This window comes from Amborella trichopoda, chromosome 3 (assembly GCF_054954075.1).
Source record: "Amborella trichopoda isolate Santa Cruz 75 chromosome 3, AtrichopodaSantaCruz75HAP2 v2.0, whole genome shotgun sequence".
NCBI classification, from domain to species: domain Eukaryota; kingdom Viridiplantae; phylum Streptophyta; class Magnoliopsida; order Amborellales; family Amborellaceae; genus Amborella; species Amborella trichopoda.
In genome coordinates, this window is record NC_142338.1 from 6956955 (window position 1) to 6976627 (window position 19673).

The following is a 19673-nucleotide window of genomic DNA, read 5'->3' on the forward strand; positions in this document are numbered from 1 at the left end:
ATGGTGGTTTATATTTTTATTTCATGCCAAGCAATTCTTTTTCATTTTTTTTTGAATTTTGTAATTTATATTATCTTAAGGTGCACCTCCAAATTTTATCATAATATATAATTTTAGTGTAAAATGATATTAAGATTATCTCAAAATCTATTTTCATATCTAATTATAAAATTTAAACTCCAAAAATGGTTAAACATATGAAAATCTTTAAATTGTACAGTCTAAATAATGTGTTGCAAGATGCATTGTTTATGAGACTCAAAATCTTTTTTCTTTCATATTCATACATCGCGATGTTGAGATGATCAATTAAAGAGTTTTGCAACATTAAAACAACCTTTTTTAATGAATTTTTGATGTGCATATGTAATTCTACATTTTAAGAGTTTTTCAACATTAAAACCACTTTTTTTTGATGAATTTTTTAGATGCATATATAATTCTACATTTTAAGGTTGCAACCTTATATAAACTGTGAAGATTAATTCATTGCATTCTCTCTATGACCATATTTTATTGAAAATATTTTTCAAAAATAAATATATTTAAGTGATTAATATTCACCTATCACGTACATCACACATGCATGTTATAAATACGCTTGAATACAATATTCAATATTGAATAAAAAAACCAAATATATTATAAATACGCTAATATATTTTTCTACTCTATCAAAAACTATACCCCTAAATAAAATCATAAATCCTTATATCTTTTATCACGAGTTCCAACTATATCATTTTAAACCTTCTTGCTATGTTTTTACCTTCTATTCAATGGTTTAAAAAGCGAATCGGTGATCCGGATCGGGCATCTCAAAAACTGATCCGGATCGACGAATCGGCAATCCGAATTGAGAATCGGCTAAATCGGTCGGATTAAAGATTCAAAAAAATCCGAAAAAATGATTAAAATTCATTATAAATGTTGTTTTTTAGAAATCCAATAAGAAATGAGGGTACTACATTATTAACTTTTATTTTTCTCATCAATTTGTATATATTGAGATGTTTTTTCCCTGTATAAACTTAAATTAAATATTAAATTGGATCACATAAAAAAAAATCATAGAATTATCATGGATAAAATATATAATTATACATAGACTATTATAAAGTGTAGACTAATCACTGAAGGAATGGCCATTAAAATCTCATTTTGGAGAAAAACCCTAATTCGTTAAAAAAACTCAAATTATTACAGCCTAACTAACTATAATCCAAAATTATTACAACCTAACTAATTATAATATTATATACTGAAATTATAATTATTAGTTTACATTTTATAATTATTTTATTGGATAAATAATAACAAATTAAAAATATTTTAAAATATTATCTAATTAAAAAGTGATTTAAAAATTATTAGAAGAGGCTTCCATATCATATGACTAAAATTAAAAATAAAACCACCAATAAATTCTAATGTAATTATATTAAAAGATTCAAAATAACTTTACCCAAAAAATTGAAAAATAAAGATGCCAAAATTAAAAAAAAAAATCTTATCGGCAATATGCACAATAGCTACAAAAAAATAAAAATAAAAATAAAATATTTTAATAAAACCCATCGAAAAAATTATTTTACTAATAAACATAAAAAAAATTTATATTTGACACACTAAATTAATGAGTGCTACTAATTTATTTTTAAATTTTATATAGCCGTTTATTAGTGCTATTAATTTGACACGCTAAATTAAAATGCTACACATATGGCTTGCAATAGTTAATGGCTTGGAAAAATTATACGCCCGTTTTATTAGGTAATAGCTTGTGTGACAATGGCTTGCACGCTGTTGAAGGCAAGTGGGAATTGTCCCACATCGGAAATATCAAGCGACTTCCAAGTTTATAAAACATGTGAGGATGAGCTCTTCAACAGCGTGCGAGCGAACGGTACATGGGATAACACTTGGGTGTATATGAATATGGTACTGCCATACGACAATGTCGATATTACTTTTATTTTTAAGACAAATATCCCAATTACCCTTGGAAACGTCGTACATGCCGAGACATGACGTCACCATCCGATTCTATACAGTGAATCAGCCGGAATCGCCGATTCTCTTCTAAAAACGGGCGATGTCCATCCGATTCTATACAGTGAATCAGCCGGAATCGCCGATTCTCTTCTAAAAACGGGCGATGTCCATCCGATTCTATAACTCTTCTGAAAACGGGCGATGTCCAAAATATTAGAGCAACCTTGTACGTACGCACGTGTGAATGCACACGACTGAACGAGAACACGTGCGTGAACAAGATGGGAACCAGCGGTTCTCTCTGAAACCGGGCGGTTCCCAATTTTATGATGGAATCGGTACGGACTGTGCGGTTTTCGAATCGAACCGGGCGAATCCGGTTCGACTCGCAGATTTTTAAAACACTGCTTCTATTTAAATCAACTCGTATTTCATAACAATTGTTAAAATAGATTTGTGCTACAAATATCCAACCCATCCAAGTCTATTTTCACTATCAGCCTATTAAAACCACATTTAAATTCTTATAAATATCTTTATTCAATTTATATCCCTGACTCATCTCAACATGATCTCATTCTTCTGAATATCTTTATTCCAATGGTTTAAAAACCGGATCGGTGACCCTGATCGGGCTTTTCAAAAACCGATCTGGATCGACAAATCGGCTATCCGGATCGGCGAATCGGCGATCCGGATCGGAATCGAGTGAATCGGTCAAAATAAAGCTTCAAAAAATCCGAAAAAATTATTAAAATTCATTATAAATATTGTTTTTTAGGAATTCAAAGGGAACTCCATTAAGAATTTTCATGTTTTTGAATGAATATGCGAATATTGATATGTTCTTCCCCTGCATGAACTGCCATTCAACATTTAATTTACATCACACAAAAGGATAAACATAGAATTATCATGAAATAAGTATATCAACATACATGGACTACAATAAAGCATAAAATTAGTAACATACGATCTAAATTAAAATGTAAAAAGTTTAAATTAACCTGACAGTTCAAAAAGAAAAATAATCATCATATGTAGTGATAATATGTTGCGGTAGTTCATGTAGTCATATTCGTTGTTATTTGTTATTGCAAAAGGACAATAATATTTTCGTACATATCAATTACAAACATTTAGAATAATACAAAATGCAAGCTCCAAACATGGCTACAACTCAATTATCAAGAACATACATTTTTTGCATTAAAAAATTAATAATAAAAACAATTCTTCAAAGAGCCGGCTAACATCAGTCATTCCAACTAAAAAATCCATGAACAACAGATAAAAAAAATACAGTTTTGTATTGAAAATATAATAACATGCATTTTTTTGCATAAATAATCCATCAACATACAATTTTTTCAACAAAAACTTTAACAATAAAAATTTAAATATGGTTTAATACCTCATGATAATTAAAACCTTGTCACGATTTTCACATCTTTTCGGAAAATCATCATTTTTCAAAAAATTCGATCATGGAAAAAAAAAAAAAAAAATTACAGCAAACTCAAACAATAAAAATTAAAAATTGGGTTTAAATGTTTAATACATCATGATAATCAAAACTTTATCACGATTTTCACATCTTTTCGAAAAATCATCATTTTTCAAAAAATTCGATCATGGATAAAAAGAAATAAAAAAAAAAAAGTACAGCAAATTTTCAAAAAATTCGATCATGGATTAAAAAAAAAAAATAACAAATTTTCAAAAAGTTCAATCATGGATTAAAAAAAAAAAATCATAAATTTTCTAAAAAATCGATCATGGATTACAAAAAATTCGATCATGGATTACAAAAAATTCGATCATGGATTACAAAAAATTCAATCATGGATTACAAAAAATTCGATCATGGATTACAAAAAATTCGATCGTGGATTACATAAAATTCGATCATGGATTACAAAAAAAAAAAAAAAACATAAAAAAACAAAAAATTCGATCGTGGATTACAAGAACAGAAAAAAACAATTCGATCATGGATTACAAAAAATTCAATCATGGGTTACAAAAAAAAACTAAAAACAAAAAATTCGATCATGGATTACAAGTAAAAAAAACAAACATTTCGATCATGGATTACAAAAAAGTCGATCATGGATTACAGAAAATTCAATCATGGATTACAAAAAATTCGATCATGGATTACATAAAATTCGATCATGGATTACAAAAAAAAAAAAACAAAAAATTCGATCGTGGATTACAAAAAAAGAACAAAACATTTACATCATGGATAACAAAAAATTCAATCATAGATTACAAAAAACTCTATCATGGGTTACATAAAAAACAAAAAACAAAAAATTCGATCATGGATTACAAAAAAAAACAAACATTTCGATCATGGATTACAAAACATTCGATCATGGATTACATAAAATTCTATCATGGGTTACAAAAATAAAAAATAAAAAATAAAATTCGATCATAGATTACAAGAAAAAAAAACAAACATTTCGATCATGGATTACAAAAAATTCGATCATGGATTACAAAAAATTCTATTATGGGCTACAAAAAAAAAAAATTAAATAAAAAAAAAAAAAAAATTGTTCTTCACAGAGTCGTTTTACATAAGCGATTTTAACTCAAAAATTCACCTCTAAGTGAATAAATTACATCCAATTGAGTATATTTTCTGATAAACAACAATATAAGGAATCAAAAACCTAAATTTTTAACAGATTATTTCTAATATATCATGAAAACAAAATCAAAAGGTAGAAAAAAAAAAAAAAAACAGCGGAATTTGGTTCCGCAAACATCTCACTGTTCATATCAAATTTCTTGCTGTAATTGACTAGATTACGTAAAATTGAAAATTTTAAATCATACTAGACACAATAAAGATTAAAAACCCTAATTATTGAACTCATTTTGTTCAAAATATGCCGTGAAATAAATCAAATGGCGGAAAAAAAAAAAAACCCAAAGTTCTTACATGTTTTTGTGAACCGAAGCTTTCAATCTCCAAAAAACTCTGTTTTTCTCAACGATTATCACAAATTAATAACAAAAGGTTTTGATTCACAGCTTTAAGATCAAAATGCCTACAAATTTTGAAAGATTCATGCCCTATTTGGCATGAAATTTCAGAAAAGGCGGAAACCCTAAACCCTGAAATTTTCGTGATCCAAAAACAACCAATTTTTCCACCATTTAATTCTTGAAAAAGCTAAATAAAGCTGTTTAAAGCCTGCAACTCAGATCACATGCCAAAAAAACAAAAAAAATGATAAAAAAATGACAAATTTGAAAGAATCCGTAAAGAACACTGTGCAACCCGTATTCTTCACGGACTCGCCGATTCCGCACAGTGAATCGGCGAGTCACTGTGCAAAATCGTCCGGTTCTCTCTAGAACCGGACGATTCCCGATTTTTGAAACGATCCGATCCATTTTCGTGAAATCCAAGTCGAACCGAGCGAGTCCGGTTCGACTCGACGATTTTTTAAACGCTGCTTTATTCAATTGATCTCATTCTTCTCAACATCTTTATTCAATTTATATCCCTCTTTGTCTTGTGACTCATCTCAACATGATCTCAACTATACTTATCCTATGAGCACCCCGGCAAAGTACAATGCTTACCTATGCGGGTTTTATTCTGTAATGATTTGGAAAGGGTTTTAAATCAGTACTGTGCTCTGCATCATTAAACCCGTTTCAGTGTTTCTTAAAGGCTTCTCTATGATCGTTGTTGAGCGTGTATCAGGAGCGTTGTACAAGAGACGGTTCGCCCATGATCCACACACCTTTATATACCAAAATTCAGAAGTTCAATCTTTGAAATTGCTCATAGATAAAGAGTCTACGGCGACCCAAGCTCCATAAATTACCAGTACAGTAAAAATAGGGATCGTATAATTTACTTCTGATATAGAAAAGCCACAATTACTTACAACCGATGTGATGTGAAATCGAATATGGAGACGACGTATAAAGCACAGCACAAAAGGTTGAATCAGATATGAAGGGTGCCAAAAACATTAAAAAGAAAACATATTTTGAAGTTGCAATTTATTTTTTGTTTTATATTTATAATCAGGTCGACTTAAATAATGAATTCCTAAAAGTTTATATAAAATCCAGCGGTCCGAACGCATAATCTTCTCTCTGGGAAACCGAAGAGAAATTGTTTTTATGATGAGGAAGCACGCTGTTGTTTATGGATATGTACATTTTACAAGCAGCAGCACAGCACAGCACAGCACACTTAATATACAGTGAGGCAGCTCAGTCCCTGCTCTTCGCTTTCACACCAATGCAACCCTCTACGAATCTCTTCAACCCACGCTTTGGAGGCCTCCTTCCTCTTCCTCTCTCTTCTTCCTTTTCCTTCCTTTCATCTTCTATCCATTTCTCCAACTGCAAACCCAGCTTTTGGAAAACCATTCACACTCGTTAGTTCTCTTCCTAACTCTTAACAGATATAAACATAAAAAGCCAAACAGGGCTTGCGTTTTCGGCTCATCCAGAAAAAATAAATAAATAACCTGGAGCACCCTGCCCTCGACGAGGACGAGGCGATCGACTAGCGTGCCTTTCACCTGTGTCTCGACCGAGACGGTGTCGAGGGGCCGGCATCGCTTCTCTAGAATTGGAGGAGATGATCCCACCGATGTCGAATGCCCATTGCTGGTGGTGCCGCTACGGGAAGTTGAGACGCAAGAGCTTTTCCCCGATTCGCTCCCCTTCAATTCTTCTAAATAGCTTATCTTCACCAACAAAACATGGAAAATCGGAAAGAAAAATCAACAGTTGCTGGTTACATGCAATTAGAGCAATCAACTTAAAGATTACAAGCTTAAATACTCGAGAGAGAGTAATGGGTGTATTGTTAAACTCAGAGTGTCATCAACACAAACCAAAACCAGTAAAAGGCCTGATCCAAAATATTTTGATTATTTGATTTGAAAGGGATTATATATGATTCATCTTTATTACAAACAGGCCGTCAGATGGCTTTAAGTAGGTTAGGAAGTTCAAGGAAGTTTTCTTTTTTAACTTTCCAGTCGAGTCTATTCTCGATTTGGAATTTGCACCTCTTTCTATCAAAAATAATATTCCTACTGACCAAATAGTGCTTTTCAAATTTAAATAAAAAATATAAAATAATATTTTTTAAAAAAATATAGAGACCATATACTTTTTGATACAAGGTTACCATCATAATTGATGGTTATATTTGAAATTGGGTGATTGAGGATATGTCATGATTTAGGCACATAGTTCAAAACAAAATTTCTTATGTTGTAAAACACTTTTATCTATTAGATTTTAGATCCAATCGCTAAAAATAATTGTAAACCCATGTACAAAAAAAATTCTCAGAACCCTAATTTAAAACTAGGAGAAACAGTACAAAACAATAACCAAATGTTATTAGGCTACTCTAATAGTTTAAAAGAACTTTAACTCGTGGGCTAGAAGCACTCGAACAATATTTTTATTGATTACTTGTTTTTTTTTTTTAATAAAAACAAACTACTGATTTCTTCTATTGTTAAAAAAAAAAAACAAATATCAACCACCAATCGGCAGACCAAACTAATTCGCCTAGCTAGGCCGACCATGATAACTATGGCTACACCATATAATGTTCTAGCGCTATAATAGTATAGAATATAAAAGGTCAAAGCCCAAAAGGACGAATTATATATATGGGTGCGGTTTGTATGGAGCCGATGTTCTAAACAATCGAAGTAAAACACACCCATGAATAGAATACTGAAAATCTTTGTTATACCATAAAATGTATTTTAATTTTTTTAACTATAAAATTTAAAACTTCAAAAATAATATAGATGGAATATATTTATAAAAACTTGAAAATTAACGGTCCAAAACTGCATTATTTCTAAAACTTAAAATCCATTTTTTTATCATGACCATACATCATGAGATCAAGATGATATTGAAGAATCAAAACAAGCCCTTGTGATGAAATTTTCGAGATTCAACTAAATTTGTTTGTTTAGAGCCTCACACTTATATAAATTTTTATTCATTATGTAATAAGATGGAGAAATATGACAGCATAGAATATGAAAAATCAAGAGCAATTCATATATATAGTAAGATAACACTGAAAGACAAAGAGAGAGGAAGGAGGGATGGTTACCAAAATATCAAGACGATCAAGTCTAGAGACAAGTGATTCTTTAGTTGCCTCCATACCTCACACTCGCTTCACTTTTCAAATTCTCTCTCTCTCTCTCTCTATATATATACATTCGGTAAGGCCGCAATATATGTTAGGAGAGGGAAGGAGCGACACGTTTCATGCGTGTAATCCTCCTTGGCTCCGACACATGTTAATATTGAGAAACGTGTCAATTGCTACAGAGTGACGAAGGCTTCCACGTCATCAGGTGTTGCGACATGGCAACATTTAGATACCGTTGCTCCCCCTCCTCTCATTAATTTATTTATGCGATGGATTTAGATTGTCAATATATTCGAAAATGTGTTTTGACAACATCAATATCATTTTTCTGGTGGAATTAGGCAATTGGGGCGTGCTAATGATGCTAGGTTTCTAAGTTATCATGCTCGCCTTATACATCCTATTTCTCTAATACTTTTTGTGTTACATTGTTTTGTATTTAACTCTAGTCAAGTAGCCAGATCAGAATGCTTTATTTCTCTCTTTTCTGTTATGTATTTTTGTTAGGTGGCAACATTCTCTCTATACTTGCCCTCTTTTGGGCTCCCTGTCTGTCTGACCTGGTAATTGGTCACCCCATGCCGATTTTGTGAATATATAGGAAATTACTTAGGTCTAAAAGAGAACCGGCGATTTACTACAGTAAAAATATCATTTTGCTACGGTAGAAACACTTATTCATCGATTCAGACCGGTTTTTGGCTGGTTCACTGTTTTTTCGTCAGTTCACTATTAGTAAAACAACAATCCGGACTGCCCATTCACCAGTCTAGACCGGTTTTATCGATGCCCAATCCTAACCATTGATCTGCTTTTTAAATCATTGATAAAATCCATGATAGGAATATATATTGCACCCATGGCAATACCGGACCTACATCTCCTAGTAAAATTTAAGAGTGCTGCTTATTTATAGAATATAAGATGGACACCTTATACAAACCCCATCTTATTTATAATCCTTATGTTGAGAGCATCTATGGAATCTGTTTATACTTTTCACATAGCACAAGAGAATATACCTTCAACAATAAAATTTAAATAGTAAAAAATCAGACTGTTAAAACAAGTTAATAGAGCATAAGAGAATATCCCTTCAAATTATAAATTTCAAATAAGGATGCAGTTCCTATAAGGCCTAGGCTCTAAAAAACAAAGGAAGGCCTCACTTCGAATCCTCCCTCGGAGAGCACTTTGGGTTTCGGAAATATCCATGGTGGCTCTAAAATCAATTTTCGATGCTAACAATGAAATGAAATTTGAAGCTAAAAAAAATTACAGATCTTACAAACTTTAGAATAGTTATTTTTAGGGCAAAATGGATGGTCGAGATAATGTGTTACAATATACACTCTTTTTTTTTTTAGCATGAAATCCTAATTTTTGTTTACAACTATGATGGTCAAGGCCAAGATGATGGACTAAAAGTTTCCCGACACCATAACTGACTATTTTCAATAAATTTTGATGTGAGGCTTTACTTGTTTTGATAGGGTTGCAAGCCTTTCAAAATATTTTCCTTTCAATAATAAAAAATCACACATGGTAAAACTGGTTAGCTCAGGATCCACGGCTAGTTGGTCATAATCTTACGAGACCTTGTATACCATGCTCCCTCGGGAGCAAAATATATATTTATTCCCTCATGTAAAACACTTATTTGGCCAATTTTTGGTGTTTTTTCATTGAAATCTCAAGACTTAACTAAATTAAGAAAACGAAAATTAGTTTTTTGAGCCTGTGAACATTTGAATCATTCCCTCCAAACATCGAATGTTCACTACAATCTTCGGATGCTTTTTTTGAGGCGCATAAAGAGTGAAAGTTTTTTTTTTTTTTTCCCTTTGAGTTGGTTGTTGGGTTAAGACACGACATCTCTAAAATTTGGAATCTAAAAGACATTAGTGTAACTTTTGCCTCATAGAATAAATAGATAGTATGCTCCATTGGGAGTAGGAAATCTTTTGAACTGAAATTTTATCAAATCACTACTTTTCTTTTTTTCAGAAAAGGTTTTTGGAAAAAGTTTATATAAGGGTGAGCCCTCAAACAATCCAAGGTGCACCTCAAATATTCGAAGGGATTGTCTTGATACCCAAAAATCCTCAAATCAATCATCTTGACCTTTAAGATGTATGGACACGAGAAAACTAGATTTCAAGTCCAGAAAATAGTGCATCTAACATTGCGTTTTTTTTTTTTTGTTTGTGGGTGAATTTTTGAGTGTTTAGAGATAGGACGTTGTTAACATTGTTGGGTTTATGTGGCCATTAAAAGCTTTATGACAGCTTGTATAAAAAATAAAAGTAAAACCCTAAAAATTTCCATTAAAAAAGGGGCCGGAAAATGGACATTCCTTGGCATGTGACTTTGAATGAGGATGAGTTGCATGTTGGATTTCTTCCTAAATATTCATTACTCTTTAACCCTTTTATTACATGTCCATTTTTTTTTGTTAGGAAAGAACAGTTTAGTTTGTTCCTCAAAATTCAAAGAAATGAAAAAAGAATATCGGACTAGGGCCGAGTAACATTCAAAGAAATGAAAAAAGAATATCGGACAGTACTCGGCTTGAGTCGTCCAATAGAATACTGATTAAAGAGTTAATTTTGGACACTTCAAGGAGAATTGAAGTAATAAAGGATTTTAGGGGATATTTATAGGGTGTGTGGTTTCTATAAGGTTGGCACTCTAAACAATCCAATTAAAGCGCACCTCCAAATCTTATCATAAGATGTAATTTTGGTGTACAAAGTTTTTAAGATCATTTTTTTAAAAAAAATTATCTCTAATTATAAAATTTTAAACTCCAAAAAAAGTCAAAATCAAGTAGATCTATAAACGTATGAAAATCTTGAAAATGGGCGGTCTAGATAATGTGTTGCAAGATGCACTATTTTTGGGAATCAAAATTTTTATTTTTTTCATATTCATACATCTTTATTTTTATATTCTTACAACCATCCGATGTGAAATCTGATAGCTTGAGAGTGTCACAATTCGAAAATATTTCTTTTAAAGTTTGAGCATGGTCAATGAAATAAATGCAACCATTTCATTTCACAGCTAATGACCGAGATTTATTGTGACCACCTTGTACTAAAGATAAAGTTTCATTGTATATACTTCTTTTTAAAAAAATTTGTATGGTTGTTTTTATAAATATTTTGAACCAAGTGGGGTAATGCTCGAGGAATCAATGTTTCTAAAATATTTGGGCCCAATGTATTTTCAAAGGAAAGAGTTTTAGACATGTGAGATAGTTGGGACATGCCTCTCACTCTATGAGAGCCCTACAACGGTAACCGGATATTTGACAACACTACTCCTAATTGTTATTTCCTTTCTATAGTATTTTTCTCTCCAGATTTGCCTTCGATTTGCTTTTACAGCAAGTCCCTCTTATTAGCATATGTATATCTATAATTTCTATCTTGATATACATCATTATGAATACATATTGAGATAAGCATATATATGGGTATATATCTCTTAGGTGTCTCTTGATTATGATTTGATTAGTTAGTAGTTAACCATAATCGTTGGTATTATCTTTAATGATTAAATGCCGTATATTTATACGGGTCTTATATATTCTTGATCAATCAATAATGATCAATCAATAAGTATTCTGAAATGATCTTCCATGGGGGCTTAAAACCCAAATATATAGAAATACTGTTAGAAGTTTCTAACACGGTATCAAAGCAAGATTCTCTGCGATCTTCTTTGGGTCTTCTGCGATCTTCTTTGGGCTTTGTATTTCTTTGTTTTCTTCTTCTATAAGATGCCTAGTTTCTCTCTCTAGAAAGGATCTCTTTGAGCCTTCTGTGATCTTCTTTGGGCCTTGTATTTCTTTGTTTTCTTCTATAAAACACCTAGTTTCTCTCTCTACAAAGGATCTCGAGAAGTTGGGTCTCTTTTTTTTTATTATTTCTTCGACAGCTACACCTTTTTCTTCATATCAAACTCTGCCCCTGGAAAAAACAATATCAAGATACTTCGTGCCACTTGAGCCTTTCTATCATCCTTTTGGGCTTGGCAAGCCATTCAATAGCACGCACCTAATTTTTTGCGAGCAAATCTCCATCAATTATTTTTTGCAAGCAAATCTCCATGCAGTTCAAAACTATTTGTGTGTTTCTCAACAAAAGCTTTCTATTGACAATCTCCATCAATAAACTGTTGTACCAGTTTGTGTGCATCTTCGTCAAAGCAGCTGCGTGAATTCTTAGGTGGCTGCAGAGGCGTTTGCTGCTCTCAGTCATCATCCACCTCTAAAAATGACCGATCTGCACTGGCCTCTAAAAACAACCGATCTGCACTCTCTACCAAGTCCTTCGACTCTCTGCCGAGTTATTCTTCGACTCTCAGCCAAATCCTTCAAGACTCTATGCAAAGCAGCCTTTGTTTTTGTTTTGGCCTGTGTTATGGACTGCGAGTTGCTGAATCTGTCTTGGATCCTTACCGAGTTATGTTGGCTCTTCCAAGAGACAACTGTTTCCTCTGTGCTTCTTCTTCAAGCAAGAGACCACTGCTTCATCTGTGCTTCTTCTTCAAGCAAGAGACCACTGCTTCATCTATGCTTCTTCTTCAAACAAGAGACCACTGCTTCTATTGATCACGTCATGCACGTGAAGACTTAAATATCCAACTCATTGTTCAAACTTCAACTGCTTTGTATAAAAACATCTTGAGTTTGAGTATTAGCGTATGCATATCTATATTGATATTCATCATTATGAATACATATTGAGATATGTACATGCATGGATATATATCTCTTAGGTGTCTCTTGATTAAGATATAATTAGTTAGTAGTTATCTATAACTGTTGGTATTTATCTTTAATTGTTACTGATCGTATATTTATACGGGATCTTATATATTCTTGATTAATCAATAAAGAGAGAGTTCTCTGCAGTATTATGAAATAATTTTCCATCGGGGCCAAAGGCCCAAATATACAAATATACAGTTCCTAACACCTATCTCATTGACCATTTGGTGAGCCCACTTTGGATGTTTCTCTCTTGACAAACCAATCCTATGGCATTGCCAAGTCACACCAAAACAATCGAGTTAGAAATTAATTCAGATTGTATGCAAGGATGTCACAATTGCTACTAACCATTAGATGTCAAATCGAATGGCTTGAGGTGTGACACAAAATTTGAGATAATTTTTTGGAGCTTTGCGTGTAGCTAATGACACATGCAACAACCCGACTTAAAATCAGATGGACAAGAGTGACTTTAACATGTGTTAAAAGTAAATAGTCCTTTATTAATTTATGTTCATTTATTGCCGAAAATACATGCATGAGTAACGAGAACTTTGGAGTAAAAGGGGTTTGCGTGGATTTGATTAATGTCGGTTTTGATTTTTTTAATCCTAGTAGGAGATTTATGATCTTGAATGCATAGAGTTGTCGAAAATTTTACAGCAAGGTACTTTGGGTTATATAAACCATTAGATTTATGGTTCCTTGATAAAAAGTTGTATGCAATGTGGCCTTATGCATTTTCTGGCTTAGTTTAAAACCCAATTTGCATTCCTATAGATTGATTCATTTCTAAACCTATAATTGGGACAACACCAATGAAGTAACTGATCAACCATTTTAAAAAAGCCTAGCCATCTCGAACCAGCTCTGGGTCTTAGACTGGTTTTGACCCGGTTCCCACTAGTTCTTAGCAATTTTTCTTTTTTCTTCTTTTTTATTTCTTTATCAGAAGACGATCCTTTGAAAATCGGCCAGCCAACTCAAAACGTGTTGATAATCGGTTCGACCAATCCGCATTTTAAAACAATGTGGCCCACCATAACAAGTGGCAGGTCAGTCAAAACCCATCCTAACGCCAAAATTCGTTCGATCCCAACTTTAAATATCCTATTTTGAACTTCCTAGGTGCTTACCAATCGTAAAGTGGAGCATTCAGCATTCACATACCAGTTTTTCTTCTTGCTGAGCATTCAGCATTCACATAACAACCCGGCTATGGCTACGGACCCCAGCAATCCTATGTAAATGCCACGAGACTTGCCCAAGTACACATTTCTGTACAACTTTTTGTTGTCAGAGTCTCAATGGGATTCGGTAAAGTCGAACCAGCAGGCATTCACATACCAGTTTTTCTTCTTTCTGAGCATTCAGCATTCACATAACAACCGGCTATGGCTACGGACCCCAGCAATCCTATGTAAATGCCACGAGACTTTCCCAAGTACACATTTCTGTACAATTTTTTGTTCTCAGAGTCTCAATGGGATTCGGTAAAGTCGAACCAGCAGACTGGGATTCACAAGTCTAGAGAGTTTTGAACCAAGACTGAGTTTTAGATTTTTCCCTCTTGAAGTCAAAATGGATGATTGGAACATCATTTTATCAGATAAACATTCCTGGAGTACGTATCCATATGTCCTCTTGGTTTATACCATGGACATTTCTAAAGAAAACTTACCAAGCATATTAGCCTAATAATCAATTTCAAGACAGATTGATGAACCCCCAATACCGTGTAGTGTACTATAATCATTATTTAAATGACAATGTTGTTGCTGAAATAAAGCACACTCACAGTTCATTTCAAATGAGCCTCTTTAACTTTGCATCAACTTTAAGTACCCAAATTTGAGAGAGTTGGAATTTACCTTCGCATTTGAACCACCTGTTTGCTGCTCTCCAACTTGAACAAGCTCATCCCAAATCGAATCCAATGAGCAGCTATTACCCTGGTTCTACTAGCCCTGTACAACTGGAGCACCACCACCAAGCTTGAATTGATTTGGTGCCAAATGATGGGGGCGAGTGGTGCTTTTTTTGTTCTTTTTTTTTCTTTTGTTTTTGGGCATCATTTGGGGTGGGGGGGGGGGGGGGGGGGGGGATTGTGTTTGGTGACGGAGAGGGTGTGGGATTTGGAATGGAACTTAGAGAAAGCCCACCCCGAGTCAAATCCAACCACCCAAATTTGAATCCTACGAGCAGCCACTATGTGGTGCTGCAGCAAGCCCATCCCTCTTCGAATATGACTACCCAAATGGCATGACCATCGGAATTCGAATCCAAGGAGTAGCCATCGTTGTGGTGCTGCTCCTCGATTCGAGCAAGCCCATCCATAGAGACGATGGGCTTGCTAGTGGGAAATAACATAAGGTTCTGGTCCAACCTCTGGATCATCCATTTTCCCCTGAGAGACCTTTTCCCACCCCGAGTCAAATCCAACCACCCAAATTTGAATCCTACGAGCAGCCACTATGTGGTGCTGCTTTCAACTTACAGCAAGCACATCCCACTTTGAATATGACTACCAAAATGGCATTTTGAATATGACTACCAAAATGGCATTTTGAATATGACTACCCAAATGGCATGACCATCCAAATTCCAATCCAAGGAGTAGCCGACCTTTTGGTGCTGCTCCCCAACTCGAGCAAGCCCATCCATAATGGACTTGCTAGTGGGAAATAACATAAGGATCTGGCCCAACCTCTGGATCGTCCATTTTCCCCTGAGAGGCCTTTTCCCACCCTTTTTCGTCTTGCTAGAGACCCCAACATCTAAGTTGCCAACTCCTTCCAACCTCTAGGAGCCTCCCGTTCTTGGAACCCATCCATGGAAATCTCCTTGACAGTGAGACCCTTGCTTTCCTTCAAGCCCAAGCCTCTTACATTCTGTCTACCTCTCCCCCATGGACTAGACAAAACCATCTGGTCCCTCACCTCAGACAGCTCCTTCTACCATAAACTTCAATCCTCCTCTACCCCTGTTCACCCCTCCCACTCTTGTAGCCAAGGCCTGGCAGCCCTTTATTTCCCCCAAAATCCAATATTTCTGCTCAATCGCACTCTCCGAAAGAGCATTGACTGTTGATCAGCTTTCGCAGAAGGGGCATGACTACCCCAAACCGCTGCATCATGTGCATGGAAGATGAGGAGTCCAATCCTCACCTTTTCACCCACTGCAGTATAGCCCACACACTTTGGAAGGATACCCTTCTCCTCTTCAACTGGTCTTGAGTTACTCCAAGGTCAGTGTCCCAACTGTTCGAGATGGCAAAGTTCCTCCCATGGGCCTATTCAAGCATCCTCCTGTGGAAGGTCTCCATAGCAGCCACCCTGTGGGCGATATGGATCGAGTGAAATAACCGCATCTTCCAAGGTCGCTTCTCTCATATCCACCCCCTCAGGGACAGCATCGGATCTAAGGTCATCTTTTGGGCCTCTAATCACAAGCTCTTCAAGCCTCTCCCTACCTCTGCCTTCCTCCTCAATTGGCCAAACGACATCCTCGATCGTCCCTTTGAAGACCCCAAGATCAAGACAAGACCAAGCTCTACTTCAAAGGCTGCTCCTCAGCAACCCCGGTCCCGTCAGCATCGGAGGCATTTTAAGGGGCCATTTAGGCACCTTCCTTTCCTCCTTTGCCAAACCCATCGGCCAAGCCGACTCCACCACGGCTGAAGCTGTCACCCCCCTAAAAGGGCTCAAACTTTTCAACTCTCTCTGGAGCACCCATCTAATAGTAGAATAAAGCTCTAGAAATGTTATTCTTTGGGTCCCAGGGGTGGCAACACCTCCATGGAGACTAGCCCACGCCTTTGATGAGAACTTCCACATATGCAGGTCTATTCTGGTTTCACAGACTCTTATTTGGCGGGTTGCGAACCACGTCACAGATGCCCTTGCTAGAGAAGGAGCAGCAATGACAGGAGACTAGTCACTCTCTGCCTATTGTGGTTTTTTCGGTTTTTGGCTTTCCAACCACTAGGCTGCCTTTTGTTGTATATCTTTTGTTGGCTTACACCACACTCTTTACCTTAATAATATACAATAGTGAATACGTTCAAAAAAAAAATATCACCCATATGGAAGAATGCACTCCAATGCACCAATAGAAGCTATATGTCATGGAACACAAACATAATGCCCTCTGGAAGGCTACAACTAACATATAAAATATTCAAAGCCTACAAAAACACATAACCATAAAAATGCAGAACTAAAAACTAAAATTAACAATACCAAACACGCACAATATAAAAATTGTGTTTTTTGTTTCACTTCCCAAAGGTTTCAGATCACATGATTATTTTTCTTCTTAGAACTTAAAAAATCAAAGCCAATTTATGGTAAAAAACAACTTATCAACCTTCAACAAAAAGAAAATTAGGAAGTCCTTAAAAAGGATTGTAGCCTGTCAGACCAGTCCCTAAGAACTATGACTTCAACAACCAACTCCTTTGAAAACTTGCTTCAAGTACAAACAAGAAGGGTGGTGCAGGAAACTCAGGAGGCCCTCCTCACCTGATCAGCCTGAATTGAGCTCCAACACCACCGAAGTCACAAGGCCCTTCCTAATCTCATTGTAAAACCATCTTGCGAGACAGGAAACCACTCTCTTCTCTCCCCTGAGGCCTAACTCATTGCATAACCGTCCCAATATCCCCTCCGTAGCGCATGGGTTTCCAAGTTGTTGACTCTATCAATGATCAAACAAGGACCCTTTAGAAGCTGCCTTACAGATATGCATAAATTACATCCACCGTTATGCAGCGATCATTGCCTCAGGAACATGTGGCACTGTCCAAAATAAAACAATAGCTAATAGGATTTTGAATGTTCATGTTGATCGAGATAATTTTCACAGGTGAGACTATGAGAGATTATGCTCTCTCTCTCTCTCTCTCTCTCTCTCTCTCTCTCTCTATATATATATATATATATATATACCTTATCCTACCCAAAATAAAGCTGCTAATTGTAATCCTAAATTCTCTACAAATGCAAAACCTAATATATTTCTGATCTCAAACATAATAAATCAAAAATAATTTGTACCCTTATTCCATGATTGCACCACTCTGGCAGGGTTGGGAGACGCTCGTCCTCAAGCTTACAGACTTCAAAAATTTTCCTTCACGGTCTCCTTCACTCTATTCCAATAGGAAGTCTTCACCTGTTTCACACCGAATTTCGATGGTTGAAATTGACTTCACAAAGTTGAAGTGTAGCTGCCGAGCTATGTAATTATGAGAGACTAACATTCACTTATATTTCATGTCTTACAGAAGAATCAGCTACCTGAATTTGTTGTGACCTTTGGTCATTGTTTTGATTAGGGATTGATTCCTGACCTGTCACGTGATCATGGGTTACTTGTTCCATGTGCTGCCTTAATCTGTTGATTATTTCGCAATTGTCCCTTTGCAATTTCTCGAGTATTTGAGCCACGCACTCCCAAACTGGATCCATCTTTTCTGCATGTGGTTTCAATGTCCTCATGTTGTACAGATCATTCTCTAGGCTTTGATACCAAATGATGAAGGTAGGAGAGCGAGAGAGAGACAGAGTTATAAAACTAAAAAGAAAAAAAAAGAAAAGGCTGTAAGACATTATGCTCTTTTAGAGACTGCAAGTGAAATGACTCACAAGAACCCCTCACAAGCCCAAAATATAATTCAAATCTCTCTATCTTTTCATTTTCCCAATGCTTATATGTATATGAAAAATTAAAGAGAAATTCTAACCATACTACAATCTCCTATCTCACGTCCAAAGGATTCCTAAACTTTCACATATTTGAAAAAAATAATCATCATCATCATTATCATCATCAGAGCATTTTTCCAACTATTTGGGATCGGCTATATGAGTCTTAGTTTTGCCATCCTGCTCTCAAGGACCATACCCTCAATGAGGCGGAGGCCATACCCTCACTACTTCCAACTATGTCCTTTTGTGCCTAACCCTTTTTGAGCCTTCCGTTTGAACCAACTCGCACCTTCTAACAGGTGTTGTACTAAGTTTGGGCTGCACATGCCAGCCCACCTAAGTCTACTTTCTCCCATCTTATCGTCTATTGGAGTCACACCTAAGTTCTCTCTAATGTATTCATTTCAAATTCTATCCCTTCTTGTCTTGTCACTCATCTATCTCACCATCCTCACCTCAGCTACAATCATCCTATGGGTATGTTATTTCTTGACTTCCCAACATTCCGCCTCATAAAACATAGTTGGTCTCACAGTTGTCGTATAGAATTTCCCTTTTAGCTTCATTGATATGCGGCGATCATATAAAACTCCGGTTGCGAATCTCCGCTTCGCCCACCTAACTCTAATTCTATATGCAACATCTCCCTCAATCTCTCCATTTTCTTGGATTATTGACTCAAGATATCGAACATGCGCTCTTTTTGGTATTTCTTAGCTGTTAATCTTAACTACATCACCACTTTTCAAACCTTATAATAATTCTTTCTTAATAAATCTAATAAGTCTCAACAAGAAAATATCTTTCCTAACTTTCTATTAAGAAAAGTTATATTTGAATCCAGAATCCATCTCCAAGATGAAGGATTTTGAAAGGATGGACCAACTAATACATGCATCCTTGGACGCACATAAACCCTACCCTTCTAATAAATCTAACATCAAATAGATAAATATATCAACCTCCTCTCTTTATCCCTCCATTCTTTTTTTTTCAT

At 35.2% G+C, this 19673-nt stretch overlaps 1 protein-coding gene and 1 long non-coding RNA gene across 4 annotated transcripts; both read right to left on the reverse strand.

Annotated features, from left to right (window-relative positions):
- Window positions 1–6018: 6018 nt before the first annotated feature.
- On the reverse strand, window positions 6019–8234 carry LOC18428986 (uncharacterized). Of its 3 annotated transcripts, none has more exons than XM_088863169.1 (3): window positions 8138–8234; window positions 6564–6731; window positions 6019–6381 (listed from the first exon to the last, which is right to left on the reverse strand). In XM_088863169.1, exons 1-3 carry the CDS (start codon window positions 8189–8191, stop codon window positions 6250–6252), a joined length of 354 nt encoding a protein of 117 aa, XP_088719295.1. In that variant the 5' UTR covers window positions 8192–8234; the 3' UTR covers window positions 6019–6249. The 3 variants fall into 3 exon arrangements, with proteins under 3 accessions (XP_088719295.1, XP_020519759.1, XP_011621450.1); XM_020664100.2 differs by having other exon boundaries at window positions 6510–6731; XM_011623148.3 differs by having other exon boundaries at window positions 6019–6393; window positions 6510–6731.
- Window positions 8235–17221: 8987 nt separating this feature from the next.
- On the reverse strand, window positions 17222–18959 carry LOC110006806 (uncharacterized). The gene is made up of 3 exons (XR_002280084.2): window positions 18266–18959; window positions 18023–18140; window positions 17222–17764 (listed from the first exon to the last, which is right to left on the reverse strand). It is a non-coding gene; the product is annotated as an uncharacterized LOC110006806 (long non-coding RNA).
- Between the last annotated feature and the right edge of the window lie 714 nt (window positions 18960–19673).

Bases quoted from the DNA above. Each gene is read 5' to 3' on its own strand.
- LOC18428986 (XM_011623148.3), bottom strand. From the start codon at position 8,191: ATGGAGGCAACTAAAGAATCACTTGTCTCTAGACTTGATCGTCTTGAT. The intron at 6,732-8,137 runs GTAACCATCCCT...TTGTTGGTGAAG, and splicing joins TTGATCGTCTTGATATTTTG to ATAAGCTATTTAGAAGAATT. The intron at 6,394-6,509 runs GTTATTTATTTA...GTTTTCCAAAAG, and splicing joins TCGAGGGCAGGGTGCTCCAG to CTGGGTTTGCAGTTGGAGAA.